Source organism: Sus scrofa, chromosome 15 (genome assembly GCF_000003025.6).
Source record: "Sus scrofa isolate TJ Tabasco breed Duroc chromosome 15, Sscrofa11.1, whole genome shotgun sequence".
In the NCBI taxonomy this organism is placed as follows: Eukaryota; Metazoa; Chordata; class Mammalia; order Artiodactyla; family Suidae; genus Sus; species Sus scrofa.
The window spans coordinates 126,191,097-126,208,703 of NC_010457.5; the positions used below are offsets into that span (position 1 = coordinate 126,191,097).

At 36.0% G+C, this 17,607-nt stretch overlaps 1 protein-coding gene across 3 annotated transcripts in view; it reads right to left on the reverse strand.

Moving 5' to 3' along the window:
• CUL3 (cullin 3) overlaps positions 509-17,607 on the reverse strand; it is a 95,544-nt gene continuing 78,445 nt past the window's right edge. For all 3 annotated transcript variants that reach the window (XM_021075736.1, XM_021075737.1, XM_021075738.1), the window contains 4 exons: positions 17,225-17,359; positions 9,324-9,510; positions 5,144-5,289; positions 509-2,213 (listed from right to left, as the gene is read on the reverse strand). In XM_021075736.1, coding sequence (XP_020931395.1) covers positions 2,082-2,213; positions 5,144-5,289; positions 9,324-9,510; positions 17,225-17,359 — 600 coding nt within the window. In that variant the 3' untranslated portion in view covers positions 509-2,081. The remainder of the gene's footprint in view (positions 2,214-5,143; positions 5,290-9,323; positions 9,511-17,224; positions 17,360-17,607) is intronic.

The following is a 17,607-nucleotide window of genomic DNA, read 5'->3' on the forward strand; positions in this document are numbered from 1 at the left end:
AATGACATAAATTTACCAATTTTTAGTAGTTCAAACCAGCACTTAAATTTCTACTTTAATGTCTCATTTAGATTCCAAATGAAAGTTTTACATCTTTCAGTATTTATTAACTTGACAATCTGAGCGTTCTATTTCTCAAAAGTGTATAGCACTTTATTGGGAACTGAGACCAATAAAAAAAATTCTGAAACCTGAAATACTAATATTGTCCTGTATATACATGCCTTATCATTACAGAAATTCCAATTGTGTAAAAATGAGAAAGGGAAATTGTTCAGCTTTCCATGTTACGTATGACCTACTATCGCTCAAATACGGTGAAAGTATCTGGAGAATAATGTCTGTGATGGTTTTTATCTGTATCTCAATTGCATCATGTAAAAATGGAAGCATGTAGAGATTAAGAGCATAAGGCTTATAATTCTACAGTACAAATGGAGACAAAATTAAATGCAATAAGAGCATATTTGCAAGTCTTAAAGGAAAATTATAACCCAAGACGCACGGGGAAAAATATTTATGTGGAGTTTTTAATCCATATTAGAATTCAGTTGTAACTTGACCATAAATTTAAACATACCATCTTCTGAGACATACATTCTAATAAGTGTATCAACAGTATCATAGCCAACCAAGGGTCAGTTGGTTACTTGAACTTATTAGTAACATTTCATTTTTCTCTCAACAGAAATCTATAGTGGTTTGCCCCAATTACACATCTGAAACATTGTCTTATGAAAACAAAATGAAACAAAATTAAATAAGATGGAACATTAAAAATACTCTGAAGTTAAAATAAAGCAAACTATAATCCTTGGCAGATCAATCAGGTAAAAAATATTGGTGAAAGTTGGAAGCACAGGATAACCAACATAAATCTTCAGCAGAAAGAACATCTCTGAAAACATGAAACGATGACTCTGGAGGACAACAGCTAAATATCCAAGAATCATCAGGTTTGAAAAATATTGCTTAATTACTTTCTAAAACACAGCTGTAAGAACTGAAGACCTTGTTAAAAATATTAAGGTAATCATATTTATTGCATCTTTAGAATGCATTTGGAAACAGAAAATTAATAGTGTTACCCCAGCTTCACCAAAATATATATTTAAGAAAGGGGGAACCTAATATTTAGAAACAAAGTGTAGACTGTATGTGCTTTTCAAAGGGGCTGAATTAAACACAACCAGCTGCCAACTTTGTGCTCTGACATATTTGAATTAGTGAATATGTGTATACTAAATTCATTTATTTTTGTCTACAATAAATGAAATAAAAAACACTGCCCTATACAATCCACTATTAGCAGTGAGTACAATAGCAAAAAAAAAAAATATATATTGTACAATTTATACATACTAAAATATTTTCTTTCTCTAGAGATAATGCAGAACAAAATCTAACCATTGTAAGAATTTGGGAAATCTCAACTTACAGTAGGGAGAAGTCAAATCCGGGTGTGCACTGAGCCCAAAACAAAGGTTCCTGGTCATAAGGCTATTAGATTAGTAAGTGCAAGTGGTAGAATAAAGCATGCTCAAATTTTATGCTTGGGTCTCCGTATATTTATCGAACCTTTAAATTAAACAAGACGAGCTAAAGAAATGCCTGAAGCAGAGCAAGGTAACTGGGAACTGTGTCATTTCTTTTACCATTTCTGTTACCCAACTTATACAATGCGCAAAGTGCTAAGCAACACTACAAAAACACGTTTACATGAACACTGAAGACCTGGGGAAATGAAATCCAACAATTTTATTTTAATGAGCTGTATTTTCTAAATTTCTGTTTTATTTTTTCCTGTTTTCATACAGTATTGAAAACAAAACGCAGCACATTCACATTTTCCCGAGGAACTGTAAAGATGATCTCTACAGGGATAAACGTTGCAAAGCCTGAAGCTCAATCAACTGGTGTTGAAAACTCTCAACGGGAGTAAAGGCTTGATCTGAATGGTCTAGAACAGGTACTGTAATTTAATAGAAGAGATGGTCTTCTTAATATTTAATGATTTAAAAGAACTTCCCAGTCCATGCGAAGAGTACAGTCCAATAACAAATCAAATTTCTGAACGCATTTTATGCTACATATGTGTATACTTTGCGATCCTCAGGTGTTCGTGCCAAATATTCTCTCTCAATAAGTCCTTCAATACGTTTCTTAATAACCACTGGACTTGGTAAGAATCGAGCCTTCAACTGCTGAGTTACCTAAAAGAGAAAGTTTTTTTTGTTTTTGTTTTTTTTAAAAAAACTAATTCCTACCAGAAAATTAAAAAACAAAACCCATTTCAACAGATACACACAAAAATTCTTATTTTTAAATAGAACTGTCATTTCAAACCTCACTAATTTGATTATGAAAATTTAAAGTACAGAAAATTAAAAAGAATTTTATTTGAAAACGTATGCTGGAACATACCTCCTCACATCGGAATGTGAATGCTACAATGGATCAGCAGAAGAACTAGTTGGAACATACTAACTAGTATGAAGGTACACCACCCTACAGTTAAATCATTTTGATGTTAGAATCCAATGACTTCTGGGTCAGTCTCCCAATGGACAGAATTTGGGCAGCAGCAAGAGTTTAAGAAGCACAAACTCTGGACATGACTTGCTTGGATTCAAATCCCAGCTCTCCCTCTTAACTAACTCTGGGCTTGGGAAAGTTACTTAACCTTGTGAAGTTGTGTATATTAACTGAGTTAACAGATGTGATGCTTTAGAATAATGCCCAGTCCTTAGTTAGGGGTTACTGTTGGTATTCTTTTCTCCAACTACTGTCAGGATTCTAGGTATTGTAAACATCAGTAATAAAAAAAGGCAGTAGCCAAAACCTGACTATATACACTATGTATCAGTCAGTTTTGTATATATTTATTTAATGCTCTTAACCCTGCAAAGTAGGTTATCTCATTTTACAAACGAGGAAAAACAAACCAGCGAGGAAAACTCTATGAACAAGTAGTAAACGAAGCCAGAGGAGATGAGAATCTAATAAATCTTTCTGCCCTAAAGCTCATGCTCTTCCCACTAATCCATGCTGCCTCCTTGCAGATCACCCATCCAAGCATAAGCCAGCTTTTCTGTTACTCCCACTGGATCAGTTAATTCCCAAGACCACGAATTATAACTCTTGGAAATCTGAAACTTCACCACTCCACTCCCCAACTAAAATCTGTTACCCTTCTAGTATTATTACTCCAACATCAACAAATTTGTTCTCAACCCACCTGAGACCTTGACTCCTCTGACCCTTTCTACTAAGCTATTAATAACTTCCTCTGGGGAGTTCCCATTGTGGCTCAGTAGAAATAAACCCTTGATTAGAATCCATGAGGAAACGGGTTGTATCCCTGGCCTTGCTCAGTGGGTTAAGGATCCTGCGTTGCCATGAGCTTGGTATAGTTCGAAGACACAGCTCGGACTCCATGCGGCTGCGGCTGTGGTGTTGGCTGGCAGCTACAACTCTGATTTGACTCCTAGCCTGGGAATTTCCATACGCCACAAGGCCACAAATGTGGCCCTCAAAAAAAAAAAAAAAAAAGCAAAAAACAAACAAAACCCCAAAACTTCTTTTGGCCTTACCTCCTTCCTGCATATAAGATCACTTCAGGTACCCTCCCAAGAGTATCTTCAACTCCCTGATTCTTTTGATTCTATTCGCTAAACACCCATTCTACATTTACTGTATCATTCAAAAATCCACTACTCACTTTCTTGCTGAGTAAAGTCGTAGGCTTTACACCTTTTGTATAGACCTGGAGTCAACAAATTACAGCCTGCTGCCTGTCATAAATTCTTACTGGAACACAGCCACAGATACTTGTTATCTATAGGTGCTTTCATGCTATAGTTGACCATTAAAAAAAGGCTGCCAATCTGGTATAGACTGATAACACCAATTTATAGTACTAAGGTCAACAAGTTCTTGAATGCCATAACCTCACATTCTGTTTTGCATAAGGAAGAGGCCATTTCAGTTTGAAATCCCTCAGACTCCCACACCTTAAAGACACACATTTATCCACCTTCCACAAGCACCATCCCTGCGCCTGCCTTGCCCTGGGTTCTCGGGAAGAGGCATATTCGGTAGCACCCCTGTTAATACATCTACCACCCACCTGTGTTCTCCATACAATCCTCTCGCCTTTCCTTTTCTGGTCTTTAGCACATTGATTATCCCCTCATCCTATTTTTTCCCTTTTGGTTTTTCAGCATTCTTTCTTTATCCTTATGAGAAAAACATAACTATCTTTCCATCAAGAAACACAAAATCCAGAGGCTCTCAACTCAACACTCAGTCCTCTGGTAATGGTCTCTGAGCCCTTGCCCACAAGGCAACACCTCAAAGGCAAAGCCACTTGGAAGCTTCACCTCCATTTACTTCTCAAGGCACTGCCATCAAATGTCCACTCTTACCAGTCCCATGAAAACCGGAAAACTAACCAGTCACCCAATCGTGAACACGTTTTAAATATGTGTTGACTTGGTTTTTTAATAATTTTTGAAATCACTGACCACTCAGTCATAATCCTCTTCTGTTTCCACATAATACAAAGTCAATTTATACAAAACAAAATTCACTGCCCTGTGGGCAGAGCAGCACATCACCCTTCCTCTTCGGCTGACAGGACTAACCTCTCATTTCTCACCGTAAGTCAATAAATCCTGTCATTTCCCATTGTCCCCAGTGAGCCTTCTATCCTCAACCAATACTTTATCCAACCTGTATCATCTCCTTCTTCACTATTTCAATGGCTTCGCAGTGGTCCTCCCATCCTTGGCTTCCTAACTTATAATATGTGGGCACTCAAAAAATGTTACTAATTTTTAGAGGGTACTCTATTTTACACAAAAGTATTAAACAGCAGTGAAAGTTTTTTCTTTATTCTTCATGTTCACAATAATCTGTTATTATTTTCATTCCAAACATATTCATTCTTAAAGTGTACACATATTTCGATTCATTGCTGTTTAACTATCAAGTAAGTGCCATGCTTTTGTGTGTTACTTGACTACGGTTTCCTAATTTTAAGATTCAATTTTACATCAGCTGAATATAGTACTTTCCTAGATTTAAACTGTTAAATTAATTTTGCCTTTTCTATATTAATCCAGTCTTGAAGTGTCCTCACCTCTGCCACTAACACATTGTGCTGCATCTTCTTTCTAGATTTCATTATCCGCACTATAGCAGCTTCTATCTCATGTTTTCTGTCGTCATCTACTTTCTGCCTTGTTTCTTTCCTTTCTGGGTCAGATTCACCTTGTTTGGCAGCAACTAAAAGAGAAATAAGGACATTTACCATGTGATTATCATGTAAATTTCAAATGTGATTGAAAAAAAGTTAATAACGAACCCAATACAATTTATTATTATCCAGGGGAAAAACTAATTTCAACATCTGAATAAATACATATACTTATCTGTCAAAGAAAACATTCAGAAAGTGCCTAAATCAACGTTTAATAAATATTTAAGTAATTAACAATCCAATGACGTAAAAATTCTTCAATTCTAAATTATTCTCTTTAAATACTAAGAGTTTAATTTCACAGAGGTATTAACACCAATTTTATTTTTATAGTATACAACGTTTCCTTTCCTGGAAAAAAAATGGTAGCTGAATATATTTAGTGGTAAGACTATCAGTAAGTGTTTTTCATTGCTTGTGACTTCCAGAGGCCAAGCAGTATTTTACCATCATGACTTCAAGTTGAACCACACCAAAAGCATCTCAAACAGGAGAAATGTGGGGACTTTAAGAGGAGAGAGCATGTAGGGCCAAGATTTAGTTAGCTAAATCAAAATTAAAAGTACCACTAGACTGTCACTTAACGAAACTCCGTTAACGAGTAATTTGTTTTACCTCTCACCAATTGTTCCACAACTGTCATATACCTTAGTAATTCTTTTTATGTCACAATCTCATTTACCACTAATGCAAATGATATTCCACTCTTAAGGGGAAGTCTTACTATGCTATTCCCTATAGTCTCTAAGGCAACTGCTGAATAACTAAGTATAATTATTAACAGAAGGCCCTTTCTGTTATAACTTTGCTCTACTTGAAGTAGCAGAGAAAGAAAAGTGCTAAGTTTTTTGTTTATTTGCTCAACAGGAGACAGATGTAAGGTTTCCAGAGGTAGAAATGGGAAAATTACAAAGAACCACATGGAACACTGCTGACTGAGGCTTGGGCACATCAAAGGACAGGAGACTGCACAATTTAGACCGTTCTAGTGTGAATATCCACTCAGCTGTTTCTAACTGGAATCCCTTGGTTAATAATTCTGTTTTCAGTGTCTTCTCCCTAACTAATCAATATCTTAACACAAAAGAGTAAAATCAGATTAAAATAGTCAACTGAAAAAGAAAAATGCTTTCTTCAAATAATTCAATGTCATAAGAAGAAACAAAAAGACAGAGGCATTAGTTTAGATTAAATATAACTAAAGAGACCTTAAATCAATGTTAATGTAGAACCTGTGATTGAATCCTGGATCCAAAACATAAGCTATGACATATTTTTGAGACAACTGCAGACATGTAAATATGAGTGGAATATAGATGTCAGGAATTATTAATTTCATGGGATGTGATAAAACAATTATGTGGTAAAACCTTATTCTGAGAAAGGTATATATGCTCACGTCTTTAAGGGGGAAGTATTATGATGTTTAAAAATTAATTTAAAATGCTGTAGGAGATCTTTTTTCTTTTCTTTTGTCTTTTAGGGCCACACCCCATACCCATGGAAATTCCCAGGCTAAGGGCTGAACTGGAGCTGTATCTGCCAGCTTACACCACAGCCACAGCAACGCCATATGAAAGCTGCACCTGTGACCTACACCACAACTCACGGCAACGCCAGATCCTCAACCCACTGAGCAAGGCCAGGGATCGAATCCACATCCTCATGGGTACTAGCTGGGTTTGTTAACATTGAGCCATAACAGGAATTCCGGAAATTTTATATATAAATGAAGGGAGAGGGAGAGCAGAAGTGTTTTTCATTTGTTCTGCAGATGTGAAAATATATAAAACAATATACTCAGTTCATCTAAGTCACCTAAATAATGATAAACACTGAATTACAGTGTCTTTAAAAATGTGAGGGCGGGAGATCACTTCCAGAGCCTAGCACACTACTCTGAGTGCACTTAAGATTAACAGCGTAACAAGGGGATCTGCTTGTCTAAGTGGCTTCTTAAGTGTCTAGATGTGTCAGGAGAAAAGGGACAAAGCAGGTGAGTGGTGGTGGGGAAAGCTGCTAACTATGGAAATTACTGTAAAATACAACAAATGTATTTCTTATCAAAGGCTGTGTGAACCTGAGTAAATGCTTTCCAATTTTTGCTTGAACTTCTACTACTGACTATAGCAGAAAGCAGCCTAAGTAGGTAAGATCAGAATCTGAATATTTTACTATGAGCCTGAGTACTTTCCTAAGAAGGCAAAAACGTACTTTGATCATTTAAGAAAACCCATATGGTCATAAAGCTTAACACCAGAAAGAAAATTTGAACTTCCACAAAATATCAGTAAGAGCCAAGATAATCTACATACCATTTCAAAACAGAAAACATTATTTTTTCTTTATAGAATTTTACAGCTGAAAAGAACTTTAGAAGGTTATCCAGTCAAATTCTTCATCATATACAACTATATTCCTATTTTAATCAGACCTAAAATACTATATACAGTTAATATCAAAAATTAAAAATCTATGAAGATCTTTTTTTAAATAATCATAGTACTATCTGACAATATATGCTGGGCATGATGGAATCTAGGATTACAAAGGTAATTATTTGTTATTTATTTAGGATAAAGCAGGTTGAGGTTAAGTAATTCAGATACATATCACCGTATATTCTTCAAATTTGGGATACCAGTTAAGTCCCGAAATTCAAAACCTCTGTCCTAAACTATACAGTCATATGTCTTGCACTGGGGAGAAAACAGATATTTTATTCCGTGACAATCAGAAACACAATTCTGTTTATTTTTTAATATACATTTGTGTCCCAAAGACATGGATCACTTTTCACGATGAGGCTAAGATACAATGATGTGGTTTGCAACCATTGGACAAAAGAAGTCAAGGCTATAAAGAAAAACTATCCTGCTTTTGAAAAGCGTGAATATCCAATTAGGGTCAAGAAGAAAAATAAAAGGATATATATACAATGTACTTGAAACAATGTATTCTGGCAATCCAGTGTATATTTAATATTAAAATAATTTTTAAAATACGTTTATTAATATATAATTTAAAACAATTTTTAAATCAGAAAATTTTAGTCACTTCAAAAGCACCTTATTTTAAAATACTGTTTTATTACACAGATATATTAGCTGTAATGGATAAATTACACTGGGGAGCTTATCTAATACTAGCTTTGAAACCAGGTAGTGAACTGAATTAGTTTTAAAAATCAGCAAAGGTGAATTGCCTTTTTTCCTTATACAACTTACACTGTTAAATATACAACACACAGGATGTTACCATCAAAATAAAGAGGAGGCTGTTCCAAAAACTGTTTATGGCAGGGACATCTTTAAGTTAGATAAATAATATAGGTTTTTAAGATTTTGAAACAAATATTTATCAAAACATAAAAAGTTGCATTTAAAGACCAAATTTTAAATAGGCAAATCCCCAATTTTCAGAAATCTGTAAACTGGTTTTAAAAATAGACATCGTTGATGATTAACCAGTTAAAAACAATTATTTTGTAATTACTAATATGTTCACAAAATTTTATTTCATTTGTAGAAAACTACATGGAAGTAAATACTTGTGTACACTATGAATCACTTTTTTTGGGGGGTGGGTCTTTTTTTGTCTTTTTAGGGCCGTACCCGCAGCATATGGAGGTTCCCAGGCTAGGGGTCAAATCAGAGCTATAGCTGCCGGCCTACACCACAGCCACAGCAACTAGGGATCTGAGGCGCATCTGTGACCTACACCACAGCTCACAGCACTGCTGGATCCTTAACCCACTGAGCAAAGCCAGGGATTGAACCTTTATCCTCATGGATGCTAGTCAGATTAGCTTCCACCGAGCCACGACAGGAACTTCGCTATGAATCATTTTTTAAAATGTGTACTGTATTTGGATTCAACTACATTTTGACAGGAATGTATATCAATAAAAGCTGCTTTATTTCTTAAACCTATGTGTCATGCAGCACAAGAAAAGTATTACTATAAAAAAAAATTCAACAAATAAGAATTTTTTTAGGAAAAAGAAATATATATATATATATATATAAATGTTTTTAGAGAAAAATATAATTCCAGATACCTGTTTGAATCTTGACTCTATGTAGTTTGGATGTGAACTGATCATTAACTGTAAATATATGGCCATTTTCTATTTCCTTTGACTTGGGTTCCTTCGTGAGAACCCGCTGTGTTGGTTTACCACAGGCGAGGGACTGCAGGGCTCTAACAAGCTCTCTTTCAGGGATATCTGTCTCTTGTTGAATTTCCTGAAATTTCATCAGATTAACATAATTAGATATTCTGAAAGATTAGATTAGTTAATTAGTAAGTAAAATTGACCAAGCAGTAGAGACATAATTCCATTAAAGAAATAATTTAAAACAAAAAATTTCCTATTATGACACTTGACTAAAATCTCACTTATTTGAACAAACTAAATAAAAAGATGGTTCAAGTTACAAAATATTGACAAGACATGTACTGTTTCAGGGATATACGGCCTAGTCTAAAAATGTCATCCAGCAGAGATTATAGGGCCCTGCTTTGATGTATTAGGTACAAATAAAGTGTTAATCAAGATCTATCTAACTGCTAATTTTACAAATACTCTACATTCTTCCTGCCAAGTGTATCCATGCAACTCCTTTGTTTAGCAACATCTTTCATAGAAAGAAGCAAAGTAAGCCTGAGCCAAGGCCTTTTATTGTCCTGTCAAAATTTACGATCCAAGATGACCATACTTACACCTGTATAACCAAATTTTTAAAAATGCAAATACTTGTTAATTAATACTAAACACGAAAAGCAATACGAAATCTGTTTGTGAAGTTCAGGTGATAATTTTTGCTACATGTTATGGTGTGATTAAAAGGTAATACTAAAAAAACAGTTCAGGAAAAAATAAATGTGTAACTTGAATTCACTATTTCCCTTTTATGTCAATGGGACAGGAAGAGATTTGTACATGTACACGATTTAGTCCCTTCACATCCAAGGACTGTATGGGCCAGCAAGTCTTCACATTAGGATATATCACTCTGATTCACTGTAGAAAGCTTTCTTCTCAAAAGCAGCTGAGGAAGGGTGGGCAAAACGATGGTCATATTCAGAGTGTGAAGCTGATCTGGAGAGAGTCAGTCTCCCTTTCACGAGTCTCTGAGCAACAATTTAGGCTTTTTGTAAGGGCTGTCAGGTAAGTGAGGACTGAAGAAATGTGAATTTTAGCATTTGTTTGCTTCAAATGATCTTGGTATTTCTACATACTTTTAGACATAAAAATGTTAATCCTAGCTAATTAAATATGTGCTATTAATAATGAGAATGTTGACTGTAATCATCATATACATATTAAGTGACTTATTTACAATTATTTCACCAAAGCCAAAGAACTGGAAATACCGTCTGTGGTATTTTACAACTACACATCCTTCCTAGAGGAAGCTACGGATCTTCCTCAAATTATGATGGGGTTCTACGTTCTAATGAACCCATAGTTAGTTGAAAATGCATTTAATACACTAAACCTACTGAACATCATACCTTAGCCTGGCCTACCTTAAACGTGCCCAGAACACTTACATTAGCCTACAGTTGGGCAGTCATCTAACACAAAGCCTATTTTATGAGTGCTGAATATCTCTTGTAATTACTCAACACGGAACTGAATGTAAAAAGCAGAACTACTTTCTGAGTACAGAATGGTTATAAGCTGTTTACTCTTGTGATCACCTAGCTAACTGGGAGCTGTAGCTCGCTGATGTTAGCCTCCGAGAAGGTCAAAATTCAAAATTCAAAGTATGGTCTCTACCAAATGCGTATTGCTTTACACCATCATAAAACCAAAAGTCAAAGTACCAGAAGTCAGGGACTATCTGTACCGCAATCCAATATGCACCTTTCTATGCCTTTAAAAAATACATTACTGTTGAGCCATGATAGGGACTCCTGTAGAAAACTTTTTCAAAGAAACTCTCCTCAAAAAAAGAGTAATTTCTGGAGTTCCCATAATGGCTCAGCGGTTAACAAACCCAACTTCTTCCATGACGATGCGGGTTTGATCCCTGGTCTTTCTCAGTGGGTTAAGGATTTGGCGTTGTCGTGAGCTGTGGTGTAGGTCGCAGATGTGGCTCTTGATGCCGCATTGCTGTGGCGCAGACCGGCAGCTACAGCTCCGACTAGACCCCTAGCCTGGGAACCTCCACGTGACGCGGGTGCAGCCCTAAAAAGACAAAAACAACAACAACAACAAAGTAATTTCTCAGTTAATTACATTTGACCATCGTGCTGTCTACAAACTTTATCAATTCCTGATTTTTATAAATTTCACTTCTTTTTCTTTTCTAGTTCGTTAATTAAGACCTGCAGAATGAGGCCGAGTGGTAGTAACAAAGGCAGACATCCTAACTTGTTCCTAAGCCTCATCAGGAAGGTGTCTAATATTTTACTACTACTGCTTGCTTAGGTCTCTCATCAGATACACCCTTTATGCCATTAAGGACATTTCATTCTATTCTTAGGTAGCTGAGAGTCTGCCATCTGGAAATAAGAAATGTGGACTGACTTTTCGTACATCTGTAGAAATCATGGTTTTCCTCCTTGAAATGTTGTCTGCCAATAGAGCAGATGCTCTATTAATTACGGTACTATTATAAAATCTCAATAACTGTTAACAAATTCCTTCTCTGTATCCTAGGAATAAACCCTATTTGGACAGGATGATTTATTATTTCAATATACTTGCTAATAGTATTTTAAGATTTGTGCATTTATTCTGAATAACTGACAGAACTTTTTCTCTTTTGTATTTTCCTTGTTCAGTTTTAGTAATAAGGTTATGCTAGTCTCAGATATTTCCCAAGAACAATTAGTGTAATTTGCTTTCTCAGTTCAAAGTTCCCTGTACAGCCTTCATTTTTAATTTGCTAATTGTGTTATTCAAATCTTCTATGTCCTTCTTCTTGTTTTTTAATGGAAGTATTGCTGATTTACAATCATGTGTTAATTTCTGTTGTACGACAAAGTGATTCAGTTATTAACACATATACGTTTTAAAAATATTCTTTCTCATTATGATTTATCACAGGACACCGAATATAGATCTCTACGCTATACAGCGGGTTCTTGTTGGTTATCCCTTCCATGTATTACAGCTTACAGACGCTAACCCTCCCACTCCATCCCTCCCCTGGACCCCCCTACTGGCAACAAGTCTGTTCTATATGTACGTGAGTCTGTTTCTGTTTGGTGGATAGATTCACTTGTGCCATATTTTAGATTCCATAATAAGTGATATCATATGGTATTTGTCTTTTTCCTGCTGTATCTTCCCCTTCTTTATTGTCTAGTCAGTACACTTGTGAGGGATTTCTATAACTGCAGAATTGTCTATTTCTCCTTGGACTTCCAACCATTTTCCTTTATATATTGTTGTCACATTAGTCAATGAAATAACAATTGTTACTGTTCAATCATTTAATTTAAATTCTACAGTCTGACATTAATTTTACTTTGGTCTACAATTAGCTTTTATTTATTTTTTTTCTATTTTCTAGGGCCGCTCCCACGGCATATGGAGGTTCCCAGGCTAGGGGTCTAATCAGAGCTGTAGCCACCGGCCTACGCCAGAGCCACAGCAGCACGGGATCCAAGCCACGTCTGCGACCTACGCCACAGCTCACGGCAATGCTGATTCTTAACCAAATGAGCAAGGTCAGGGATTGCACCCACAACCTCAATGTTCCTAATCGAATTCGTTAACCACTGCACCACGACGGGAACTCTTACAATTAGTTTTTATATCTCACTTATTTTCAGAAATTTTTAAAAAGTCTAACAATGAACACTCAGAAAAATATATATTAATACCCATATTTTTTCAAAAATTACATTAGATTACTAAAATCCAACCTCTAGACTACCATTACATATAGTTCCTACATATAGTTCCTTATATTAACTGTTCTAAATCATGATACAGACTTTATTAAATATATATGGGGGGAATAAAGCGTTAGCAACCAACTATAGATTAAATGATACTACAATAAATGCCACCTTTTGTAAGCAGTTTCCAAGATGGCCTGTAATGATTCTGGTATGTTTTAAACTTGTGTGGGCCCCTTACTACATCAGGGATGACTTGGGTGACCAACAAAATAACAGAAGTAACAATACATGACTTCCTGGCTGGGTCATAAAGGCAATGCAGGTTCTGCCTGGGTCTCCTGGATTGTTTGCTCTAGGGAAAGTCAGCCACCAGGATGCAAAAACAGTCATGTAAAGCCCAGGTGGAGGGAAACTAGGACCTCTCACCAATGGCCAAAATAAACTTGCAGCCATATGGAAGAAGGTTCACATCAATAGTGAGTTCCAGCCCCAGACAAATGTTAGATGACTGAAGCCCCACCTCACACCTTAATATAGCCTCATGAGAGAGTCCAAACCAGAACCATCCAACCAAACGCCTCTTGAACCCCTAACACACAAAACCCACAAAAGGTAACAAACAAATTGTTAGTGGTCATTATAAAATACAAAGCTTCGAGATTTGTTATGCAGTATTAAATAACAAATATACCATCTTACTGAATTCACAAAGAAAGAATATTCAAAGATTAGAGACCAGCTTCCTTTAACAATTATCATAGTTAAATACTTTCAATGGTCTCCTCTAATTTGTGGAGCTTTCTGTAAAGCTATCCAATAAAACTTACGTAGCAGACTACGGGCACATGGTGTAAGTAAGGACAACACATTTCCTATGCCTTTTTCTTTCTTTTTTAAAATTTTATTTATTTATTTTGTCTTTTGTCCTTTTAGGGCTGCACTGGTGGCACATGGAGGTTCCCAGGCTAGGGGTCTAATCGGAGCCGTAGCCACCGGCCTACGCCAGAGCCACAGCAATGCCAGATCCGAGCGGAGTCTGCAACCTACACCACAGCTCACGGCAACGCCAGATCCATAACCCACTGAGCAAGGTCAGGGATTGAACCCGCAACCTCATGCTTCCTAGTCGGATTCGTTTCCACTGCGCCACGACAGGAGCTCCTCCTGTGCCTTTTTCATCACGCCTGGGATAGATGCAAGAAGCCAGAAGGCTTTGGAGTCACAGGAATGGCATTTTACATATGCTCAGGCTCCTGGTCTGTGACTTAGCTAAAATTTAAAATATTGGATGAATTTTCTACTTAATTTTACCTTCTACCTAATTACTGTTCATTAGCCTCACTGATACCAAGCCAACTGGGAAGGAGAAAAGCAAGCATGAACCACTAAAATTATTACTGGCAATTCCAGTAATGGCTTATGAAAATAAATGTATGTTTTTATTATTTTTGACAACTCTTTATAAACTAGGACTCTGAGTATCTACTCTAACATTCATCAAGTAGCTTATGTTGTCTAAAATACATCATCCATGACAGCAAAAGAGCAAAACATCTAAGCTATTAAGAGGTAATTCAATTCCTCCTGTTTGAAAAGGCTTATTACAATGTTTAAGGTACTCAATATCAATAGCTGCTTAACCAATATTCTTAGGACTCAATCACACAGAACTTGTGCTTGAAAAGTTATTCCTTAGGTAAAACTCATCTGGAAATTTTGTTTGTTTGTTTGTTTGTTTTGCTATTTCTTAGGCCGCTCTCGCGGCATATGGAGGTTCCTAGGCTAGGGGTCGAATCGGAGCTGTAGCCGCCAGCCTACGCCAGAGCCACAGCAACAGGGGATCTGAGCTGCGTCTGCAACTTACACCACAGCTCATGGCAACGCCGGATCCTTAACCCACTGAGCAAGGCCAGGGACTGAACCCTCAACCTCATGGTCCCTAGTCGGATTCATTAACCACTGCACCACGACGGGAACTCCCTTCATCTGGAAATTTTATAAGAGCAAAATCTTTCAACTTAGTCACTGACCTAAAACACGTAGGTTTCAAAGCATTTCCTTGAAGTATATTACCTAAAAATAGTCATCTCTTTATATTTATCACCACATAAAAAGAATATGAAGATGAGTACTGAAACAGACCTAGAATCTACCTCTTCATTTCAAACTTAAATTTATTTCTTCCTATGTTCACCTATACCGGAAAAGTGACTTTTAAATAAGCATAAGTATGGCAGTAATTCTAAAGCTTTTTAAAAGTCATTCTTTAATTTAAACTTAGCAAAAAAAAAACAAAAAACAAAAAAAAACCCAAAAAAACCACATGATCTTCATTTCCATTCCCACCTGCTCATAAAAAAGATGGATACAAAGTAAAGTAACAGCACCCAAGTAGTATAAAAAGTGAAGTGAACACCACCAAAGTAGTATAAAATTGGCATAAGGATAGACACAGAAGTCAATGAAACAGATCAGAGAATGAAAGAATAGACCCGCATCTGTATGTTCAACTGATTTTTTTTTTTTTTTTTTTTAAATAAAGGGGTCAATACCTCGGGGTATTCAAATGGAAAAGAACAGTCCTTTTGACAAATGAATACCTATGTGTGGGGAGAAAGTAATTCTTAATCTTTACCTCTAACCATACAAAAGACTTAACTGAAAGTGATCACAGATAAGACCTAAACGCAAAAGCTAAAACTATAAATCAGAATAAAACGAAGAAAAATTTTGCAACCTTGGGATAGCAAATAATTTCTTAAATAGGATATCAAAAGTATGAACCATAAAAGTAAAAAAAAAGCAGCCACTGGACTTTGTCAATATCAAAAAGTTAATTAAGCTCTTCAAAAGATAACATTAAGAAAATGAAAAGGTCATTGATAGACTATAAGAAAATATTCACAGCACAGAGATTTGACAAAGGATTTGCCTCCAGAATTTATAAAGAACTTCTAAACAACCTGATACAGAACAAAGAACTCACCAAACGAGACATGTATGTGGCATATGAACACATGAAAAAAATGATTATTAGCAGTCAAGGAAAGAAATTAAAGCCAAAAATGTATATAGATATACTTACACACCAGCTAAAACTTAAAAGAATGACTATTAAATTTTGGAGAGGATTTGGGGCAACTAGAACTCTCCTACACTTATGGCAGGAATGTAAAATATAAAATCACTTTAGGATGCCGTTTAGCATATTTTTTAAAAAGTTAAACATAACGGTCAAAACCTGATAACAACCCAAAATGCTTATGAAGAGGTGAATGGATATATAAAAGGTATAATAGAATACCATTCAGCAACAAAAAGGATTAATTATTGAAACTACGCACTCAACATGGGTGAATCTAAAAGAACCTGGACAAAAGTGATTACATACTAAGTGCTTCCATTTACATAAAATTTATACAAAATTCTAGAAAGGCAAAACTAACTCGCAGTGATACAAAACAAGGGAGTAGTGGTGTTAATACTCTATACCTTGTTTTTAGTCACGTAATGTCTGTTATACAGGTGCATATCTGTTAAAACTCATCAAATCGTGCACGTGGGGTATTTTTTATTATGCAAAATATGTATTTCAATAAAGTTGATTTAAAAAACCAAGTAAGCAGTTCCTATTGTGGCTCAATAGCAACAAACCCCACCAGGATCCATGAGGACGCGGGTTCCATCCCTGGCATCACTCAGTAGGTTAAGGATCCAGCTCAAGTGCCGTGAGCTGCAGTATAGGTCACAGATGCGACTCAGATCTGGCGTTGCTGTGGCTATGGTGCGGGCTGGCCCCATGGCCTGGGAACTTCCAAATGCCATGGGTGTGGTCCTAAAAATGATAACCCACCTCCTGCCCACCAAAAAAACCCTGCCAAATAAAATGTGACCTAATAAGTGTATGACATTCATATAGTTCCACAGCCCAATTTTATGGTGTGTATTTTTCTCTAATGATACCTGAAATCTTACTACTCAAATCCTCCTCCTTTTCCTAAAAAATAACTCTAAAGGCTACTCAAGCAAGATTCAAGTAACAAGTGAGAATTAAAAACAATATAGCAGGTTAAAATTCAAATAAGTAACCCATACCTCAAATGTATATTTTTCTCTATTATTGAAGAGCATTAATATGGTCATCTGGAAAGTGGATACTTGCAATATATGCTTCCGCGTATTAGAGCCAGTTACTTGTGCCCCTCCAACACCAACTTCAGAGCCATCTTCCTGTTTAATTTTTTAAATATAAAAACAGAAAAAGATATAATTACTTCCTGGTGGCTTTAACAGTAGGTTTGAGAAAGAAAGCTCTGTAATGTCCAAACACCTGCCCCTTCACCAAAATGACATTAACTCATTACTATATAAAAAAGAAATGTTATTTAAAAAGTATACATACACAGAAATACACAAAGTCTTTATTTAGGACTATCCCATTAAGAACATTTTAATGTATTTGAGCAAGTAATGAATCA